The sequence below is a fragment of the Dipodomys ordii genome, unplaced genomic scaffold (assembly GCF_000151885.1).
Source record: "Dipodomys ordii isolate 6190 unplaced genomic scaffold, Dord_2.0 Scaffold77, whole genome shotgun sequence".
Taxonomy (NCBI): Eukaryota; Metazoa; Chordata; class Mammalia; order Rodentia; family Heteromyidae; genus Dipodomys; species Dipodomys ordii.
The window spans coordinates 5,109,379-5,130,401 of record NW_012267293.1 but is presented as its reverse complement, the minus strand read 5'-3'; the positions used below and the strand labels follow the sequence as shown (position 1 = coordinate 5,130,401).

At 47.1% G+C, this 21,023-nt stretch overlaps 1 protein-coding gene across 1 annotated transcript in view; it reads left to right on the top strand.

Annotated features, from left to right (window-relative positions):
- Nucleotides 1-21,023, top strand: part of Slc22a3 (solute carrier family 22 (organic cation transporter), member 3) — an 89,608-nt gene that overhangs the window by 19,184 nt on the left and 49,401 nt on the right. Inside the window, exon 3 of the mRNA XM_013024526.1 lies at nt 6-108. Within this exon, the coding sequence (XP_012879980.1) occupies nt 6-108 (103 nt within the window). The remainder of the gene's footprint in view (nt 1-5; nt 109-21,023) is intronic.

The window sequence follows — 21,023 nt, the reverse complement described above, 5'->3', positions numbered from 1 at the left end:
CTCAGCTGCTCCGACCCCCTGGCCGCCTTCCCCAACCGCTCCGCGCCCCTCGTGCCCTGCAGCGGCGGCTGGCACTACGAGCAGACCCACGCCACCATCGTCAGCGAGGTAAAGGGAGGGCACGGGGGAGGGGGGGTCCGGGCCGTGGATCCCTGCCCCAGCCCCATCCGAGATGCTTTGGTGGCCGGCGAGGCGGGCCGGTCCCCCTCGCGCCTCGCCCTGTGCCCCCCCCCCCCGGCGGCGCGCGCTGTCTCTGCTGTGGGCATCCGCGGGGCTGGGCCGACTTGAGGTTTCCAGAAGGGATGTTTGGAGGCAGAAGGGGTTCCCCGCCCCCCCTCCAGTGTCCACATGAATATCTGAACTACAAGAGGACAGAGGTCGTCGAGGCTCTCCCGGGGAACTGGTTTGGGCGAAACTGTTGTGGGGCAAAGAGCAACATGTTACCGGAGAGACGTGGGGAAAGCCGGGTTACCGACGGGACGCGGGCTCCTGGTTGCTGCTCTCGGTAACTCCCTGGCGCAGCCGCGGGGCTCCCGGTGGAAGGATGGACGGAGCGGGACGGGTGCGCACTGCGCACCTGCCGGCCCGCCAGTGTCCCGCCGCGGGCCGTGCCGCTGCATCCGCCCGCTGGCCGCTGGCTGCCGGAGCCTGGCTCCCAGCACGAGCCCGGCGCACGCTCAACTTTGTCCTTGATCAAAGCTCCGCGTGAGTTTTACGGGACGACGACATAGACCCGGGCAAACAGAGAAGGAAAACGTTTGTCATTATCTTAGGGGTTTTTAAAAATGAGAAACATGAGTCTTGAACTCAGAGCTTTCTGGGCAGGCAGCCCTGGCCCTGGCTCTTTTCAGGAGGGTTCTCCCATGTTTGTCCAGGGCGCAGTCTTCCTACTTCTGTCACCTCCCCAGGCTGCATGGGATCCCAGACATGAGCCACTAGCACTGGGCTCCACCGAAAGGCTGTTATGGGAGCCTTTGGTCCGGCTGGGAGGCAGCTGGTGGAGGCTCTGCTGTTCTAGAAGGTCAGGCTACACTGAGTGTAGCCCTAGCGATAAACGTTCTAGAAATACAACCTCATGACTGCCCGGATGGGCTTTGGTGTGTGCCTAGGCGCCCTTCCTTCCTGCCTCATCCTGGGCCCGCTTTCTAACCTCGGTGGTCTGGTTAGGGATGGCACCATGGAAACGGATGGGAGGGAACCTTGGTAAGAGGGGGCTGTGCCCACACGGCCATCCCACTGCAGCGCCTGCACAGTGCCCGCTTCCACTGTCCTCTGCCGGGCTGCTCACTCTCCACCCCGGTGGGTGTGGGCTCCGGACCTTTAAAGACTTTTAAAGATGAAGAACAAAGGCTGGGGGTGTGGCTCAGTCAGAGGAACATCTGCCAGTGCTGCAGGCACTGGACTCCAGGGCCATCCCGGAGCCACGAGGAAAAGAAAAAGACAAAAAGGAGGAAGAACAAACCAAACCTTTAAAAGCAACGTGTAGCCAGGCGCGGTGGCTCACGCCTGTAATCGTAGCTACTTGGGAGGTTGAGAGCTCAGGATCGAGGTCAGGTCTCTGGGCTTAGCTTTCTCACTTGTCATTTGCCATTAGTAATCACAAATGCCTGCCTAGAACTGTGACCAGGCATCTTCCAGATGCATCTTTAAAGCCCTGTTCTGAGCTATACTGAAGAGATTTCTTTTCTGAATCCCGAAGGGTTTTGTGCTTCTTTTGGCTTGTCTTTCATGGTTTTTCTCTTAAGAAGGACCCCACACTTACCCTCACCTTTTCGGGAAAGCTAGTCATGCGGAATCCCTCAGAATCTCACAGAGAGCTCTGTGGCTACTGTTTTGCTGTCTTTGGTTTTGGATACAAACAGATTCTTCTCTATTGTTGTTGTTCTTAGAAATTCTATCAGTGGGGTGAGCCAAACTGCAGTTCTGTCTTTAGCAAATGCCATATGTTTTCATAGACCTGAAGTCTGAGGCATCAGTCTTGCAAAGGGGGTGCATTGGGAAAGATTAGAAAGGGGACAGGCTTCTCAGGTTCCAGAATGCCTTCAGATGGCTATTACACTTAATCCTAGCTCTATCCTGCATTGTGCCACAGTCCTGACTTTCTAAGAGTGCCGGACGCTAGAGATATTAGAGGACCTACCAGGGTCCCCTACCCTTTATGTAGCTAACTTGGATTAGGTCTTGCTGGTAAAACAGCACCTTCTCCTTCATAAAGAACTAAAGTCCTCACATGTTCCAGGAAACACGATTCTGACACCACTCACACTTTCTAACCTGTAGGAAACCTTGCTGGGCCTCAGTAGCCATGTTCTGATCATAGGCCATTAGCCAACGGTGCCATTTTGTTTGGTTTGGTGGTTCTAGGAACCACAATCAACCAGGAGGTTGTGTCTTCATTTGGTGTGAATGATTCTCTCTCTTCTTTATGTGAATGATTCAAAATGCTTACGTGGCTCCCATAATCCCTCTTCACAGTTCACAGCTGGAAATCACTCAGAGCAGCCATGTCAGGAGTCCATGTCAAGTACAGGGTTGATTCAAGCGGCTTCCCCCACCCCACACCCTGTGTTTCCCACTCAAGTGAAGGCAGGCGATTTCTCATCCACACAGAACCTCCTCAGCATTGACTTTTCTAACACTCAAGTCGTGGCTGTATCCATCAGACACTGGGCAGAATAAACCTTGATGTAGTGCAGATACACAGGCCAGAGCCCTTGCCTACCCAGTTCACTGGCTGGAGAGTAAGTCTTTAAGATTGATGTTAGGATTTTCTAATGTTTTCTGGTATTTTAGATAGGGGATTTCAAGTCTATTATTAGCTTCACAGCCCTTTACACACAGGCTACATCACAGTTGCTTTTACCTTGTAGATCCGTTTTCTTCCAGAATAAAAGGAAGGTTGCTTTGAATGATACAGATGTTCTGTTGAAGAGAGTTCTGGCTGTTTTGTCTCAGGATTCAGTCCTGTCCCTCATGCATCTCTGCCTAGCTTCCTACACAGCCATTCCAAGACACAGTCCAACCTGATGATCTGTCCAGATTAATGCCAACCTCACCCTGTCCTCCTGAAGATTTCTAAAGTCTGAAATTGTAACATTGAAGTTGCTAGGGAAGGGAGCTAGCCAGGCCCAAACTCTAGGTAGAGTCTCATTTACTATGAACACTTTAAAAAGGATATAATTTTGTATTGCTTTTATGTCTAGTATTGTTTATGCCTTCCTTTTTGCTGAATCAATCTCCCCTTTAGAATATCTGTTATATGACTGCTTCATTGTTCGTTTCCCTAGTTCATTCAATTCTCCTCTTTATTATTTGGCCTAGTTGTGTGGGCTTACTAGCAGTATGCTGTCTCCAGTTTAGGTTGTAAACTTAATTCTGTTTTTTATAACTTTATTTTTAGTGCAAATATTTTAAAGCTATGAATTTGCTTCTATGAACTGCTTTGGCTGCACCTCAACAAAATTTTAAAATGTGGATTTTCATTATTGTTCACTTATATTATTTTACATTATTACTATTATTTCTTCTTTGGCCCATGCTTTCTTTTATAGGATTGTCATTAAGTTTCAAATTTAGGCTGATTGTTTTATCTTTGGTTGTTGGGTTATTATCTAAGTGTGGTGTGACTGGAGAATGTGGTTCCTATGATACTATTTGGCTTTAATTGAAATTTGCTTTATGGACTTATAATATGTCAAGTTTTATAGATAATCCATCCAAGGCTTGAAGAGACTGTGTGGGCATTAGCTTTTGGGTGTCCAACTGCTCCAGCTTGCTTTCAGTTAATATCTGAAGTAGCTTTTGTAATCCTTGACTTTCAAACATCCTGTGTCCTAATAGTTTAGTGACTCTTATGGAATATCTATAACTCAATTTTGCCTGTATCAAACATGTTTAGTTTCCTTATATTGGTCATCTTTCTATCACTGTGATGAAATGGCTGAGATAATTATAAATGGAAAAGTTTATCTTGATCCACAGTTCCAGAGGTTTCAGTTCGTGGTGATTTGGTTGAATTATTGTATCACAATGGGTCACGTAGCCAAGACGCTGCTCACCTCATGGTAGCTGGAGCAGGGAGGGAAAGGGAGGATCCAGGGTACAGCCCCATGACCTAAACCTCCTTCCACCAGTCCCCCTATGTTGAAGGCTCCATCACCTCCAATAGTGCCACAGGCTGCTAACTAAGCCCTTAGCACATAGATATTTGGGAGGCCTTTAAGGTTTCAGACATAACATTCTCTTGATCTTTCTTTTTCTTCCTTTCTTTTTCTTTCTGTTTCTCTCTCTCCCTCCCTCCCTCCCTCCCTCCTTCCCTCCTTCCTTCCCTCCTTCCCACCTTCCCTCCCTCCTTCCTTCCCTCCTTCCCTCTTTCCCTCCTTCCTTCCTTCCTTCTTTCCTTCCTTCCTTTCCTCCTCTCCTCTCCCCTCCTCTCCTCTCCTTTTCCTTCCTTTCCTTTCTTTCCTCTTTTCTCCCTTTTTCCCTTTCTCTATTTCTATTTCTTTCTCCATTTTCTTTGTGCCAGTACTAGAACTTGAACTCAGAGACTTATACTTTTACTTTTTTTTTTTTTTTTTTGCTCAAGGCTGGCATTCTACTACTTGAGCCTCACTTCTACTTGCAGCTTTTTGCTGGCTAATTAGAGGTAAGAGTTTCATAGATTTGTCTGCCTGGACTGGCTTTGAACCAAGATCCTTAGAGCTCAGCCTTCTGAGTAGCTAGGATTCAGGTATGAGCACCAGCACCCGGCTCATAACGTTTATTTTAAAAAGTGTTTACCTTGGTTTCTTAATTTATAAATGGATTTGTCACACCATAATTTTTCTTCATCTTGTCATTTGAATGAATTTATTCCTTTATCCTTCCTTACAAAATGTTTCAAGATGCATCTTATTCATAACTTGACATGTTGAACTCAAACCCCTTTGTACAACTATTTAAAGATGAAATTTAACAACTGATTTTTATATTCTATTTGTTTCTTTCTTTGTTTGGAATTCAATCCTTTGTTTCAATTCTCTTAGTGGTTACTCATAAATTCCATCAAGCCTTCTTACCAACCTAACTTAATGCCAGGAGGTCTCCACCTTAACAGTTTAAGAGCCCTAAACACCGTAATTCAGCCACTGCTATCTTGCAAGTGTTAGAAGACGGTATTCTGGGCCTGGCCTTCACTATTGATTTATGTTTTCATATGTTTGGGCTACATTTAGTCTTTTCCCATTGTTCAGTAGGCTACCTCTTTTTTCCCTCTTCCTTTGAAGCAAACATTAAAAAGGTTCTTTAGTGTATATTGGTAGATGATAAATATGTCAGATTTTGCTTGTATGGAAATACCTTGATTTCATTATTGCTGTCATGAAGCGTGTGAGCCCATTTTTAGGACATCCTGACATGACCTTTAGGTTTATATTGAGAAATTGGGGCAGGGGCATAAGGCATGTTATTAAGCAGTCTTGGTCAAAGTGTAGTCATGATGAGCATTATCTCAGTTTTAGTTCTTCAAAGAAGCCTGAGGAATCCCCACTGCTTGAAGGGAGGGATGACCCATGAGATGAGGCGAGATGAGATGATTGCTCCTGCTTGTGAGTGATCTCATCCTGGGTGATCTGTCTATGGGGTGATCTTACCCTGGGTGATCTGTCTGTGGGGTGATCTCATCCTGGGTGATCTGTCTGTGGGGTGATCTCACGCTGGGTGATCTGTCTGTGGGGTGATCTCATCCTGGGTGATCTGTCTGTGGGGTGATCTCATCTGGGTTATCTGTCTGTGGGGTGATCTCATCCTGGGTGATCTGTCTGTGGGGTGATTCATCCTGGGTGATCTGTCTGTGGGGTGATCTCATCCTGGGTGATCTGTCTGTGGGGTGATCTCATCCTGGTTATCTGTCTGTGGGGTGATCTTACCCTGGGTGATCTATCTGTGGGGTGATCTCATCCTGGTGATCTGTCTGTGGGGTGATCTTACCCTGGGTGATCTGTCTGTGGGGTGATCTCATCCTGGGTGATCTGTCTGTGGGGTGATCTCATCCTGGGTGATCTGTCTGTGGGGTGATCTCATCCTGGGTGATCTGTCTGTGGGGTGATCTCACGCTGGGTGATCTGTCTGTGGGGTGACTGGGTGATCTGTCTGTGGGGTGATCTCATCCTGGGTGATCTGTCTGTGGGGTGATCTCATCCTGGGTGATCTGTCTGTGGGGTGATCTCATGCTGGAGTAGTCTGTCTGTGGAGTGATCTGTCCATGATATGCTGTATTTAACTGGGCTTCAGGTTTACGACAATGACTGAAGACTCAGCAGCCTTTTCCCAGATCTAGAACAGGAAGTTTGAGGAAAGTAATTAAAATGCTCTTCCTGTCCTTGTGCCTTCAGCTTCCTTAAAGGAGGCTGATATTGGTTAGGTATTCACCAGGTTTTAGAAAGACACTTAAATAATGAACATGCAGAGAGAAGCAGGTGTCTGGCTGAGGTAAAGGAGGCAGGTGCAAACCAAAGACATGGATCTGAGGCTCTCATCCTGCTTGTCCTTCCAGCCTGGTGCGGAGTGAATGCCGTGCAGGAGGCTCAGTCTTTAAGCGCCTGTTGCACTTTGGAGAGCTGTGATCTCTCAGCAGTGTTGCTTTCATTTTGCTTTTGAAGTCTGTTTTCAATCCGACCTTGCATCGCAGGTGATCATCCTTCTCTTAGATTGTATCTAGATAGATCTTTATTTTTAAATAACCTGTCCAGCTTGGAATATATTGCCTCTAAAAAGTATCTGGCTCATGACTATAATGTCAGCTACTTAGGAGGTAGAGACAGACAGGATCATGATACAAAGCCAACTTGGGCAAAAAATAAAAATAAAAAAGAAAAGGGAGAAAAGGAAGAAGATAGCAAGACCCCATCTTAACAAATAAGACAGGCATTGTATCTCACACATATTCTCCAGCTATGTGGCAACATAAGTAGGAGGGAGTAGACATAGGCAAAAAGTGAGGGTTATCTGAAAGGCAATCTACAACAAAAACGCTAAAGGTGTTGTTGAAGTCGGAGAGCATTTGCCTAGCATGCATAGCGCTAAATTCTATCCTTGTTACTGCAATACCCACCCCACCCCCTGACACACACCACTGACGTATGGGGTGCACTCAGTGAATGTTTGTTGAGTAAAGCATGTTTCCTCCATGGTTTTGATTCTTTACTAAGTTCTGGAAGATTCTTAGCCATCATCTCTTCACTGTTGCCTCTTCCATCATCGGGTCTTTCCTTCTGAGGTTCTAATGAAAAGCAAGTTGGACCTTCTTTGTCTTTCTTTTGTGGCTATCTTAATATTTTCCATTTCTGTGTCTATAAGTATGGTCTAGATACTTTTTGTAGATCTCCTTCAAGTAACTAACTTTTTGCTCAACAATAATTTAATCTGGTGCTTATTAACTAGTTTTGGCAGTGTTGCAGTTTGAACTCAGGGCTTCATGCTTCTGGGCAGATGTTCTATTGCTGACCTGTGCCGCTAGTCCTTTTTTTCTGAACTGGTTAGTTTTGAGATGGTGGAGGGATCTCATGTACTGCCTGGGTGTGTGCATGGACCTTGATCCTCCTATTTGCTCACTTCCCATCCTGACTAGTATGACAGGTACACATTACCATCCCAAGTGTCTCCCACTGAAAAAGAGTCTTGCTGACTTTTCTGTATGGGTTGGTCTGGAAACCATTGTTTTATTAATCTCAGCTTCCCATGTCATACCTGATCCTACACTGGTAGTTTCTTGTTTCTTGTTCACTTCTGTGTTTCTGCTTTTTAATTGTTAAGTATTTTATACATGCTTACCCTTTGTACTGTATCTAGTATCTATCTACCTGATGTCTTGGGGTCCCAAGTCTGTTGTAGATTGCCGTGTGTTTGTGCGTTTTGAACATGAGCCCGTTGGTTGGTTTGGCTGAAAAACCCGACTCTCTCCAGGGAGAATACACACTTGCTTCTGTGGGAGCTGGAGAAAAGCAGTGGCCTGGAATCCTGTTTCCCTTCTAGACTGTCTGGCTGGATCTAGAATAACTGATGTGGTTGTTTTTATTAGGAATTAAGGTTTATTAGGAAACGAGATTTTCCCAAAACACCAGCCATTTAACAGAAGTTAAATATTTTGTTTTCCAATGTAAGTCCTTCAAGCTATTCTTTTCCTCTGGTGATGAATTAAAGTGTTATGGCCAAGGAGGCTCATGTGGTGCCATTTGTGGACCCAAGAACAATGAGGAATATGCACTAGGGAGCTTTATTATCAGACGAGGTGAGACTATCACCTGCTTCTCTCTGGCAGTGAGATTTTTGGATTCTCAAACACAGTTCAGTGGAAATGATTCCATATTTGGAGGATGTTGGCACAGCAGGCCCTGGGCTAGGCTGGGGGTACAAAGGTGGACGAGATGCTTTGTCTTAACAAGTCCAAAGCTGGGCTGAGCAGACTGCCCTGACACAACAACGTGCTATAGGTGTGTCCTGGTGCATGTAGTGGAGAGCTGCCACCCTCTGCTGGGGCTCAGGGCTGAGCCAGGACAAAGTACGTTGACCTGGCCGTTAGCCTCAGAGGTCAAGGAGGTATCCAAGATGAAAACACAAGGGAAGAGATGTTCAGTTCTCATGTGCTCTCGTCTTCATCTTCCTTTTCTCTATGGCTATCTGCTGAGAGCCCTGAGCATTGGTTGGTGTGCATTCCTGGATCCCACCCATAGAGTCTGGAATCCAAAATGAGGGCTGGGTTTAGAACCCCTCCTTCTTTACAAAACATCTGGGGGCCCATGCAGGTGGTCCGTGGACCTCACAGGGAGAAGGGCTGGGTGTTTCTTCATGAGGATAGTGATGGGAAGTAATGGTGACATCAGCATAAGTTCTGCCAAGTCCCCCAAACAGATGGAGGTGGGGGAGGGAACATCCCTTTATCTCCAGGGCAGAGTCAGAAATTGATGAAATGCTATGTTTCCTGAAAGTCTTGAGCTTCCCAGAGCTGTGAAACAGGCAGTAAATCCTAAAACAGACTGGGTGGAGAAAGCATGCAGCTCAACTACACCCCCCAGGAATCTTGGCAAATCCTAGAGCAGTTTGGAGAAAGTCAAGATGCATCACCACATGGGCTGTCCAACAGATGTGGCATCCAGGTCTACGCTTTTTGTTTTGTGAGCTAAAGATTCACAGCATGAGCATCTTCATGTGGAAAGGACATGTGGTCCTTCGGGTCAGATGGGTCTGAGCCTAAATCCCAGCCCCCCTCCCCCAACCCCAACTGCACCACAGCAGCTGCCTGTGCCCCAATCTTCTCCTTACTTGCTTTAGTAAGATTCCCATTTGTGCATGCTATGCACCTGCCAAGGTGGCTGACCATTAGACAGAGCTCCAAGCAATTGCTTCCTGTATCCAGGTAGGAGCCAGGGAATAGAGCAGAGCGGGAACAAGCTCAGGGGTGGATTTTACCCTGGACTGGCCGAGCATAATAAATTTGTCTTTAAAAAAATCCATTGACCAGCTGGGTGCCAGTGGCTCTTGCATGTAACCCTAGCTACTCAGGATGCTGAGATCTGAGGATCATGGTTCAAAGCCAGCCCAAGTAGAAAAGTCCCCATGAGACTCATCTCCAATTAACTACTCAAAAACCTGAAGTGGAGCTGTGGCTCAAGTGGTAGACTGCTAGCCTTGAGCACCAAGAGGCTCAGGGACAACACTCAGGCCCTGAGTTCAAGCTCTACAACTAATAAGAATAACAAAAAAATCCATGGGCTGGGAAAGTGGCTCAGTGGTAGAGCATTTGCCTCATATATATGAGGCCCTAAGTTCGATTCCTCAGCACCACATATACAGAAAAAGCCAGAAGTGGTGCTGTGGCTCAAGTGGTAGAGCACTAGCCTTGAGCTGAAGAGCTGAAGGACAGCACCCAGGCCTAGATTTCAAGCCCCACAACTGACCCAAAAAAATCCATTGACCACAAATTTGCCCTTGAAGTTGGGAATCCAGTGCCTTTCCTCTTGGATACAGACTGGGTCATACTTTCAGGCTTCCTTGGACTTCTCTGCCTATTTCCCTGCTGGTATACTGGTGGTGTGTGGGTGGCAGACATCGGCCCCCCAAGGCCCCACAGGCCCTAGTAAATACTTGTGATAGGGACTGAGAGGCAAATGTAACCCCTTTTACAGCCACAACTAAGGCAACCATGAAACAGACATCATAGACTGACAGAGCCCTTCTCTCCTAAGGGGCCACTGCTCTACAACCCACAAGGCCAAGCCCTGTGCCTCCCACCCCTAGATTTATGAGGTGTAGAAGTAATCAGGCCTTGAAACACACGTGCTGGTGTCTCTCCCCACCCCAGGGAACCAAGCACGCTGGTCCTGGAGAACTGAGTGGACAGGTCCCCACCAGACACACCCTGTCTGCACGAGTCTCTGACATCTGTGAGAACTTCACTTGGCAGATGCAACCTGGCACATGCTAGGAATAAAAGGGGCTGAACTGCTGGTTTGGAGACATGATTTATTATTTATTTTTTTGCTGGTCCTAGGGCTTGAACTCAGGGCATGGATGCTGTCTCTGAGCTTCTTTTTGCTCAAGGCTAGCACTCTACCACTTGAGCCACAGCTCCACTTCCAGCTTTTGGCAATTAATTGGAGATAGGAGTCTCATGGATTTTCCTTCCCAGGCTGGCTTTGAGCTGTGATCCTCAGATCTCAGCCTCCTGAGTTGCTGGGATGACAGGTGTGAGCCACAACACCTGGCCAGGAGGGCCTTGATTTTTATGTGCTGATGTTCCCTGTGCACAAGGGCTGTCTTGGTTGTCCTCAGTGGCCTGTGTCATTAGCCGAGAGGTGTCGGGGACCTAGAACCCACAGTGCTCCAGCCTCCAAGACTACGGAGAAAGAGAGAGCCAAAGTGGCCTAACCTCTGTGACCAAATGAAACTCTTCCAACATTCTTCTGTGGATGTTTTTCTTTCTTTCTTAACTTATAACCAAGAAAGGAGTTTCCACGCTGTGAGGGGAAGGCAAGTCCCTTAGCATCCTTGGTGAGGCATGTTCCGAAGGAGAGAAGTGTGGTGAATGAGTCAGGTGATGGCTCGTGCCCTTCAATCTGGGCCAGAGCTCAGACACGCAGTTTCTAAGGGAACACTGGCTCTTGCGTCCCATCTCTGCTCGTAATAAAATAACACCACTTCTTGATAATAAAGACAGATAGCAGGAGGTGGAGTTGAAGGGCTTATAAGCAGTTAAGCCAATGTGATTTTTAAAGTTCTTAATTTTTTTGGGGGGGGGTTTCTGGTCGTGGGGCCTGAACTCTGGGCCTGGACGCTGTCCCTCAGCTCTTCAGCTCAAGGATAGTACTCTACCACTTGAGCCACAGTGCCACTCCCAGCTTTTTTCTTTTTGCTTATGTGGTGCTGAGGAATCGAACCCAGGGCCTCTTGCATGCAAGGCAAGCGCTCTACCACTGAGCCACCTTCCCAGCCCATGTTCTTGTGTCATGCTTTGGATGCTGGTGGCATCTACCTGACGTAACCCAGGCCTCAAGGTGCAAGGAGTACTCAGCACTTTGGCTCTAAAAATAGATCTGAGGAGGGACACATGGCCATCCAGGAAGGGCTACAGTGATCGTGGTTGAATTGTTTCCAAACCCCAGGTGCCAGGCTTTGCCGCAGTGGGAAGATGCCCATGTGGGGCCAGGGTGCCCACCTCTCTGCTCCCCGAGTAAAGCAGCCCCTGACCGGCACCCCGCTTACCTCCTCTGTTCCTGTACAGCTGAGTCAGAGTTCAGGTTCGTATTCTACTGAATTCCTGCAGCCTGAACTCAGGGGTTTCCTATCTGAGTGTGTGGGTAGATGTCAGGGTGAAGCCAGAAGGAGGTGCTGATTCTTCCTTGTTTCAGCCCTTCTTCCTGATCGCTGAGTAGGCCATGGCTGCTGTTCACCAGGATGAAGGTCTCGACTCTCTGGATGGGGTATGCACACTGCCTCCCAAATATCTGTTCAAGATCCTTGTGGAGAGTCAAGGAGGGGAATTCGCCATGAGCCACACGCAGGACGGAAACTACTGGATGAGGGTTGTTGGGTGGTACAGCCCAGACTTCAGAATCACAAGCTGCCTCCTCTGCTCTGGAAGCCAGTCCCCTGAGATGCGTGGCTCTCGTGTCAGATTGCTCGCAGGCAGAGGAATAAGGGGATGATGGATGGCCGTGGTTTCCCATGGTAACCGTGATGGATGGGACACGGCAGCATGGAAACGTGAACCCAAGCTTCGTGAGTCCCTCCTCTGTTATCTGAGTATTCACATGTGTACACTAAACAGCATTCGGACATGACCCAGAAGCACCTGCAAGTCGCTCTGATACATTTGGGCGTGGGGTCCGTGACATTTCTTTTGAGGATTCTTTTGCTGGCAGATGTTGTGTTTATTTGTAGTGAAATCTAAAAATAAGTGTGGGAAGCTGTGTTTCTTGTTCAGGGATGAACTTTGGGGACTTCAGGTAATGTGGGAAATGAGCTGCAATTCACTTGGGGTAACAGCTGTGGCTCCTGTGGAGGAAGACAGCGATCCAACCCTGGGGTGCACAGACCCCCCTCTCCCCCACCCCCACCCCAGGTCACAGCAATCTGTCCTTCTGTATGTTGAGATACAACCGCTTGGGTTTTTGTGACTCCCTAGTGCCGAGATCAAAGATTCACACGGCCAGCAGTAGACTAGAGTCCTCACAGCAGCGTCTGAGCATCCTGGGGCTAGTTTGTATTTTTACCTTGCGAAAGTCAAGACAGCTGGGTTGTAACATCTGTCGTAACATGCCACAAACCAGGTGGTGTCCAAACAGAGGTGCTCAGTCAGGTAAGGCCTTTAGCACACATGGCTGGACGCCAGCCTTGGGAGGTTTGCCAGTGGGTGTCTCCCTAGTAGGAGAGAAGAAACGGAATGAAGCACCAGTCCTCATTCTCCAGACAACAGGCACGGAGGGGTCTTAATGTGTCAACTTATAAATACAATGCATCTTGATCAGTGTTGCCCTCCTATCATTCTCCCCACCCTCTATCCCGATCTTGGTCTTTATTTGGTTCAACTGCCTGTAAATTGTTCAAGGGAGTTGTTCTGTTAGCATCCACCCCTGTGTAGCGGTGTATGTATGCCCGGTGTGTGCATGCGATGTGTGCGTGGTGTGTGCATGCATGGTGTGTGCATGCAGTGTGTGCATGCATGGTGTGTGCATGCCTGGTGTGTGCATGTGTTGTGTGCATAGTGTGTGCATGCATGGTGTGTGCTTGCGGTGTGTGCGTGGTGTGTGCATGCGGTGTGTGCGTAGTGTGTGCATGCATGGTGTGTGCATGCGGTGTGTGCGTGGTGTGTGCATGCGGTGTGTGCACGGTGTGTGCATGCAGTGTGTGCATGTGGCCCTACATGTTTTCATGGATGTTTATATTTTAGATCTAATTTCCCCACAGGAGAGAAGACATGTGCTTTCACCTCTCTGAGCCTGACCTACGTCATGTAATATCATTTTCTAGGTCTGTCCATTTCCCTGCAAGTGACATACTTAGAGGGTCTTGTGTTTATGCCTGGAGCTCAGTCCTCCTCCTGTTTGTGCTTCTGTTTGTGTGGCTAGGATGGCAGAACGCTCAACACACAGCTTTTCATTGGTTGAGATTGTGATCTCACAAACCTCTGCTCAGGCTGGCCTTGAACCCCAGTCCTCTTAATATCTATCTCCTAAGTAGCTAGGATTATAGGTGTGAGCTGCACCACCTGGATCAGCATTTCTGATGTTGAATTTCAGGCGTGAAAACCCCAATCCTCACGTGCTAAGTGGGTGGTGGTACTAGGGCTCTCCTGAGAGAAGGCAGCACCGCCTCTGTGGGGTCGGCACTCAGCAAGCACCAGGCTGCCCACTCCAAGGTGTGTGCACGCCCTCAGCTCTCCTCCAGTTCCAGTGTCTCCAGTCTCAGGTGCCTTTTCCCTGTGGCTCAACCCAGCGTGCGCACAGGAGGGCTCTGATTTCACCTTGCTCCTGCCAACTGGAAGCTGTGGGTGACAGACAGTTCAAGATGAAAGGGGACGTGTGTGTCTGCTGCCCTGTGGGGAGAGTCACCGCAAGCCGAGCCTCCAAGCCAGAAACAGAAGGGACCAGGAGCCAAGAGCTCCTGTTCTGAAGATCAGTTGTCGCACACTTACGGGGGAATGGGGGAGGTGACAAAAATCGCATACACTTAAGAGTGGTGGTTTCCAAAAGGGATTCTCTGCAGAAGTCTGCTGAGAACGAGCTTCCTGACATGGCTGTTGAGTGTGTTTTCAAAGCAAATACTCATAGAGCAGTCTCATGAAAATTCAACCCCAATATTCAATATGCGGGGTAGAGGAGAAAGGACGATTGACATTAATAAAGTTAATTTGGCATCAACTTAAAAAAAATCAAATTACAGAAATACATTTCTAGCCAGGTACCAGTGGCTTACACCTGTACACTTGTAATCCTAGCTACTCAGGAGACTGAGATCTTAGATCACAGTTCAAAGCCAGCCCGGGCAGACAAATCCAGGAGATTCTCATCTCCAGTTAACCCACCAAAAAGCTAGAAGCAGAGCTGTGGCTCAAGTGGCCGAGCATTAGCTTTGAGCGAAATAGCCTAGGGAGAGCACAAGGCTCTGACTTTATGCCACAGTATTGGCACAAAAAGGGGTGGGGGGAGAAAGAAAGGAAAGAGAAAAGGAAAGCATTTCCAATCCTCAGTGAAAGAAACTGTTCCAACAGCCTTCCTCTCAGGCTTCTTGATCTTTCCATGTGTCATGTGTCAGTCACGTGGTGATTGTGTGACAGTATCTTTGGTCTGCCTCCTAGAAGAGCAACTGCCTTGTAGGTGTGTGTGTGTGTGTGTGTGTGTGTGTGTGTGTGTGTGTGTGTGTCTACATAGGTAGGGCTCAGAACTCTTTTGATTTAACATCAATCTAGTCCAATATGAAAACTAAACTGTCACGAGTTAACTCTGTGGACAGTTGAATAATTGCATTGATTGCTACAGGAAATGAGTTTTTTTTGGTTTTGTTTTTTGCAAAGAAATGATCAAATGTTAGATTTGAGCTTGGGGTCTTCCGAAACAGAAGTCGTGCTGTGTGGAGCGTTGTGAGGGCAGACTCGTGGAAATGGCGCGTGCCAAGGGCTCCTCTGTGCCCCGCACACCTCAGGGCCTAACAGTGGTGAGGGACTGGGGAAACGGACTGAGGGGGTGGAGGGCACCGCCTAGCCACGGCGCCTGAAGACTGGGCTGGGACAGGAGGCCTGGCTGCCTCTGGAGATGCCTTTGCACCCGGTGCGCAGGGAGCAAATGTCAGCAGAGAGTCAGCCTGTGTCTTGGAGCTCGGTGATTTCCCTAGCCCAGCTTTCCCCTCGGCACTCAGGGGCTGTTCCTGCCCCGTTGGAGGGGCCTGCTGGACACGCATGGCAGTCAGAAGGACGGGGAGCACAGGGCCGTCATGAGCGGCTGTCACCACGGTGAGTCCCCTGGGGCCTTTGGGAGCAGCCGGTATCCTTGCTCTGCGCGCACACGCGCTGGGGATGTCAGGCCCGGGAGCGGCTGAGTCATCTGTCAGCCTGTGGCCCTCCCTGTGCCTGGGCATGGCTCCTGGACTTGGACACCGTCTCAGACCCGATCTGCCTTGCCACGGTCCTGAGTCATCCCACCAGGGGACGCGGGCAGGAAAGAGTCCTGAGAGCAGAACCAAAGGGAGGGAAAAAGACAGAGAGGACACGGGGCACACACCGAGCCTCTCACCAAGCTGCCGCCAGCCACACCTTTGTTCCAGAAGCGGCTCGCTCGCCCTGCTGACCGGCCGGTGACTTACCCAGGAAGACTGCACAGCCATCCCCTCGATGCTCCGTTTTCCTTGGCTTCTGCCTTCCTCCAGCAAAACCCCGTGTCCCCGTGCAACCAGCCTGCTCTTGCCGTCCTGAGCGGGTCCCACCTCTGCAGCCTTGCAGCCCTCGGGGCTTGGGCCTGCGTCATCTTTTTCACGGCAGCATTAGTAAATCAGGCACCTGCTCTAGCACGGGCATTGCATGCCATCTCCTTGGTGCTTGCTACAGGCCTGGGAGATGTAAATACTACCCCCCTTTTACATTGATAGGAAAACCTGGGGCAAGGTATAGCTCAAGTGGTAGAGTACTTGTCTAACTGACAAACATGAGGACAAGTCCAATCCCTAGTATGGGAGGAAAAACAGAAAAACAGGAAGGAAGGAATGGAGGGGGGTGGTGCCAAGGGGTGAGGAAGAGAGACCTGAATAAAGAGCACTGGACAGCTGAGTTGTTATCGTAACACGCCCACAATCCTTCACGGCCTCTTATAGGATTTTCACCTCCACCCTTGAATCTTTCCGTGAATGAAGTAAAATATAAATAATTTTACAGGTGACTCTTTGGGATTTTTTTCCCTGTTTTGATTTAAGCCGTTACAAGCTTTCTAGAAATTCCAACATTTATGTTAAATTACAACATAATAATTTGAAGTATAAATTTTTTTGCCAGGCACGAGTGTCCCATTTCTGTAACCCTAGCTACTTAGAGGCTAAGATCTGTGGATTATAGTTCTGTCAGCCCAGGCAGGAAAGCTCATGAGAATCTTATCTCCAATTAACCACAAGAAAAGCTACACGTGGAGCTGCAGCTCAAGTGGTAGAGCACCAGCCTTGAGTGAAAGAGCTCAGGGATAGTGTGCCCCAGTACCAGGACAAGAACAATTTTTTTTCTTAAAGAAAACTACAACAAATACTCACCTATCACTTAAAATGAGAAAAAGTATTTTGTTTTATTTACATTAGTTGTTTTTTCAAAACCGTCATAGATCCAGCTGAAATTCTGCTTACTGTGAGGATATAACAAATGACAGCAACGTTTAGTCACTGAAGACAATCATTTCCTCGTGCCCACAAATTCTAAGGGTCAAGAGGTCAGAGCAATGGGGCACGACCTCTCCCTGCAGCTTGGGCTTCCTCCTAGCATGGCTGCCCAGTGCTCCAGGGTCACCACCCTGAGCCCCACAGATCTCACAGATCTGCGTGTGTGTGTGTGTGTGTGTGTGCATGTGTGTGCGTGTGTGGGTGGCCTGGACTCAGCATTCACAGGGTGCCATTTCCACTCTGATGCGGGCTTCAGGAGACCTACAAGCCCTTCCCAGACCTCAGGGACAAAACAAGCAAGACTGCCTGCCGAAGGGCCATGGGGAGGCTCCTAAAGAGCCTTGGGCTAGGCTTGGGGTGGGGTGGTGGGCGGGTGGCCCCTTTGGTCCATTTTTAAAAGTAGTTTTCCTACATATATGGACATTCATGTGAAGGTCTTCACGTGACATTTCCATCCCTCTAAAATCGAATCCCAGAGTGTCGTGTCATCCTGTGTTAGAACCAGGCATCTTTTAAAAAAAATTTTTTATTTTTACCAGTCCTGGGCACTGTCCCTAAGCCTCTCTGCACTCAAGGCCAGCTCTCTACCACTTGGGCCACAGTGCCACTTCCGGCTTTTTCTGAGTAGTTTATTAGAGATAAGAGTCTCATAGGCTTTGCTGCCCACGCTGGTTTCAGACTGTGATCCTCAGATCTTAGCCTCCTGTGTATCTAGGATTCCAGTGTGAACCACCTGCACCTAGCACCAGGCATAACAAGAGTTATGCATCTTGATCTTAAAATTACATTTGTTTTGCAAAAAAGTAAAGCTGTCTGATTGTTGAAGGCTACTGGCTGGCCACCTGGCCATGCTCACCCGTTCAGTTCAGCAGGAAATCCCTTTAGATGTTCTAGTTTGCTTTAATCACTCTGAGACCTCTAACTAAACACAGCTTGTGTGTAAAAGGCCCCAAGGAGCAAATATTTCCCATCATAACTTTGTGCCCTTTTGGGGCTGTGATTGTGAGTCCCATGATAAGTTGTAATGATAGAGTGGGTGAGAAATTAGTGTTTGTCCAGAGTTGACAGAATGAATGTACATCTCAATCATGGGAAAGACCAGGCACCTCCTAACATGCTCCCACCTGGCCCAACCAAGTTTTGATAGTGCTAAGTGAAGGAAGTTGCAAGAAACAAGACAGGTCCATGTGTGGAACTACTCAGAGTTTGGTGACAAAGTTTTATCCATACTTCGGGCCACCCAACTCTAAACTTTCCAGTCATAACAGGGTAATTCTTGCAAAGCTGTGGTGCCCAGGTAGGCTTCAGTCAGACATGCTGTAGTCCCAGGGCTGACCTGGAAGTTCTTTCTTGAAGTTCTTTGTCATAAACCCTGGCCAAAACAATTCTAAGATGAAACATTTCCTCACGTGGCTTTTCCTGATTCCTGTCAGTGGGAAATGTTATAACAACACTGCTATTGTCATGTCTCACTTACTCTCCAGTACAAACTAGCAGAAGAACAGCAAACAAAGTCAAGACCCACAAGGCACAGAGAAAGCATAGTCCCAGCAGTGTGCTCAGATCACGGAGCTTTGGCTCACACCTTTGTGCTTCTTTGAATTGGATCACCTCTTTAACCTTGAGGTAATTTGTCGATCAACTCTAACAAGAGCTTCTGGCTTTCTTACTGGATCATTTAACATTATGTTTCACCTCTAAAGCTTTCTATTGTGTGTGTTTGTCATCTCATAGTACTCCAAGGAAATCAACGTTCATGCCTGATACCTCTTTTACATCCGCAGACTCAGAAAACATTAGAACAAGAAATCACTGAGCTCTTTTTATTAAAAGGGCTATTTCATGCTCTCTCAGTTGATGGGAGAGAAGGTTCTAGAAGGATTCTGGAAAGATACATCAAGTCAGAAAGGTACTTGTGAAATTAGAATATAACTTTGTAGCAACCAATAGTTTCTAAAAGCTTTAAAAGGAAAGACCCACACACAAGTGGGGTAATACCAAGGGTTTTGATTCTAGACACAAAATTTCAAGTTCTGGAAAAGTCAATTTTATTTATATGGCATTGGTGGTGGTATTTCATCAGCTCAGCTGTCTATGTCCTAAGAGTGAGTTCTTGTTAGAAAATGTTGGCTTTGGCAAAGTTTAAAAGGCGTACATGTTGCTGCATATTCTGATAGGAGGGTGAAAACCACTGACACACAGCCACCCTTTCCAAGTAGAGAAAAAGGAAGGCAGGAAACCAAATCAGAGAAGGCGGTTTTGGTCCCATTCGCCACACAAAAATTCCTTCTCGGGAATGTCTGGTGGATGTAGCAGGGACGAGGATGGCAGATTCTACGCGAGATGGGAGCTGGGAAGGTCTGAGCCGCCAGTGGTTGCCCTGAACTTCTGGGGCACAGGGTCAGGGACAGCAAAGGCCGAGTTTTACTTTCCTCCAAAGGAGTACTTACACTTACCCAAGGATATTACTTAATTTAAACAAACAACTTTTCAATACTTTCCCTCTGTTTCACTCTCTCATACCAACCCACAACCTCATGCCTGAACCCGTTCTAAGGAGTCTTCGAACTCTGAAAGCTACCTAAGAGTTCTTCATGTGTAATGTAAAGGAAATTTCTAGCAGCAAAAAGGTATCCATGGTACTATTTTCAAATGCCGACTGTATGTGATTGGACAGGTGTTTGTCCCAGTGAGGGATGTGTTGAAGGTGAATTTGGCATTCTCTTTTTCCCAAGCTTGAGTGTCAAATATAGCATCTGAACTTTGGGATTTTTTTTTACTATTATTAGTTTTAATTCCCATTATGTTTCTAAGGATCAGCCTTATGTGTCTTGTTTTGCTTTGTAATACCTACAGTTATCAAATACTTGGCCTAGTTGTGTGCTGTTCTATGCTTTGGATATAAACTGATCCTGTGGGATAACTGCAGGGATAGGAAACAGCGAGGAGCTGGGACTCATGTTCTGAATTTGCCCTTTCCCCTCTCATTGGTATCTATTATCTATTTCCTACTAGTTGCTGCAGAGCAGATCAATGCGTCTGAAATGGCTAGGCTGAGTTTGTCATCAGTTTTTATTTTTATCATAATTTAGTCAGACTGCTTTCTTTCTACAATGTTGAGTCATTTTATGTATTTAACATACCCTGTGAAAAGTCTTTCCTGCACCTGATTACCTCAGGGCATTTGTTCCGGGCAGCTATTACACACTGGGTCTGCAATCAATTACAAGAACAAGCTGTAATCACTGTTGCTAATCTATACAGGTATTATATCTTATTTTTTTTAAACCAGCTTTGAGTACTCTTTGGAGGAGAAAAACCACTATGGATGGCATTCAAGCATGTTTATTTTAGTAAGTCTGTATGTTTTACAAAAGAATCTGTATTCTTCATAATTTTGTTTCACAATACTTTAAAATTTGTTTTATAATATGTTGGAATGTGAGGTTTACGAAACAACTGGAATGATTTTGTTTAAAGTATAAATTTGACTGCGGTACAAGATTCTTACAGACTTAGCACTTCCTTTAAAAAAAAAAAGACTCTTGATGTGTTTGTGTGAATGATGTTGGGGAAATGCCACATAATCCCTTACCTAAAATAAAGATTAGGTTAAGAACTGTGGTTATACATAGAATGTATTAAATGCAGCCATTTATGGTAGCAGTATAGAAGAGAGATTCACAAGTTATATGCAAAATTTATAAAACAGTGATAGAAACTATAACTTCATCTTTATAAAACATATACACATGTATAAACACACACAAAAAGTTTAACAAAATATGTGTATCAGAGAGGGGTTGCAGGTGGTAATAACGGTTTCACAGTTACCATGTTAAATTTTTTAATTAAATGATAAACACACTTTTGAGTATAATTTATTTTTCCCAGTTTTCAAATCTGAAAGTGTAGTGTTGTAGTAAATGCAAGTTTTTGAACCAAAACATGAAAACATATGGTCTAAGAAGTAGAAAGTTCATTTTATACACACGCACACACACACACGCACGCACACGCACACACCCACGCACACGCACACACACACGCACGCGCGCACGCACACGCACACACGCACGCACACGCACACACGCACACACACGCACACGCACACACGCACACGCACGCACACGCACACA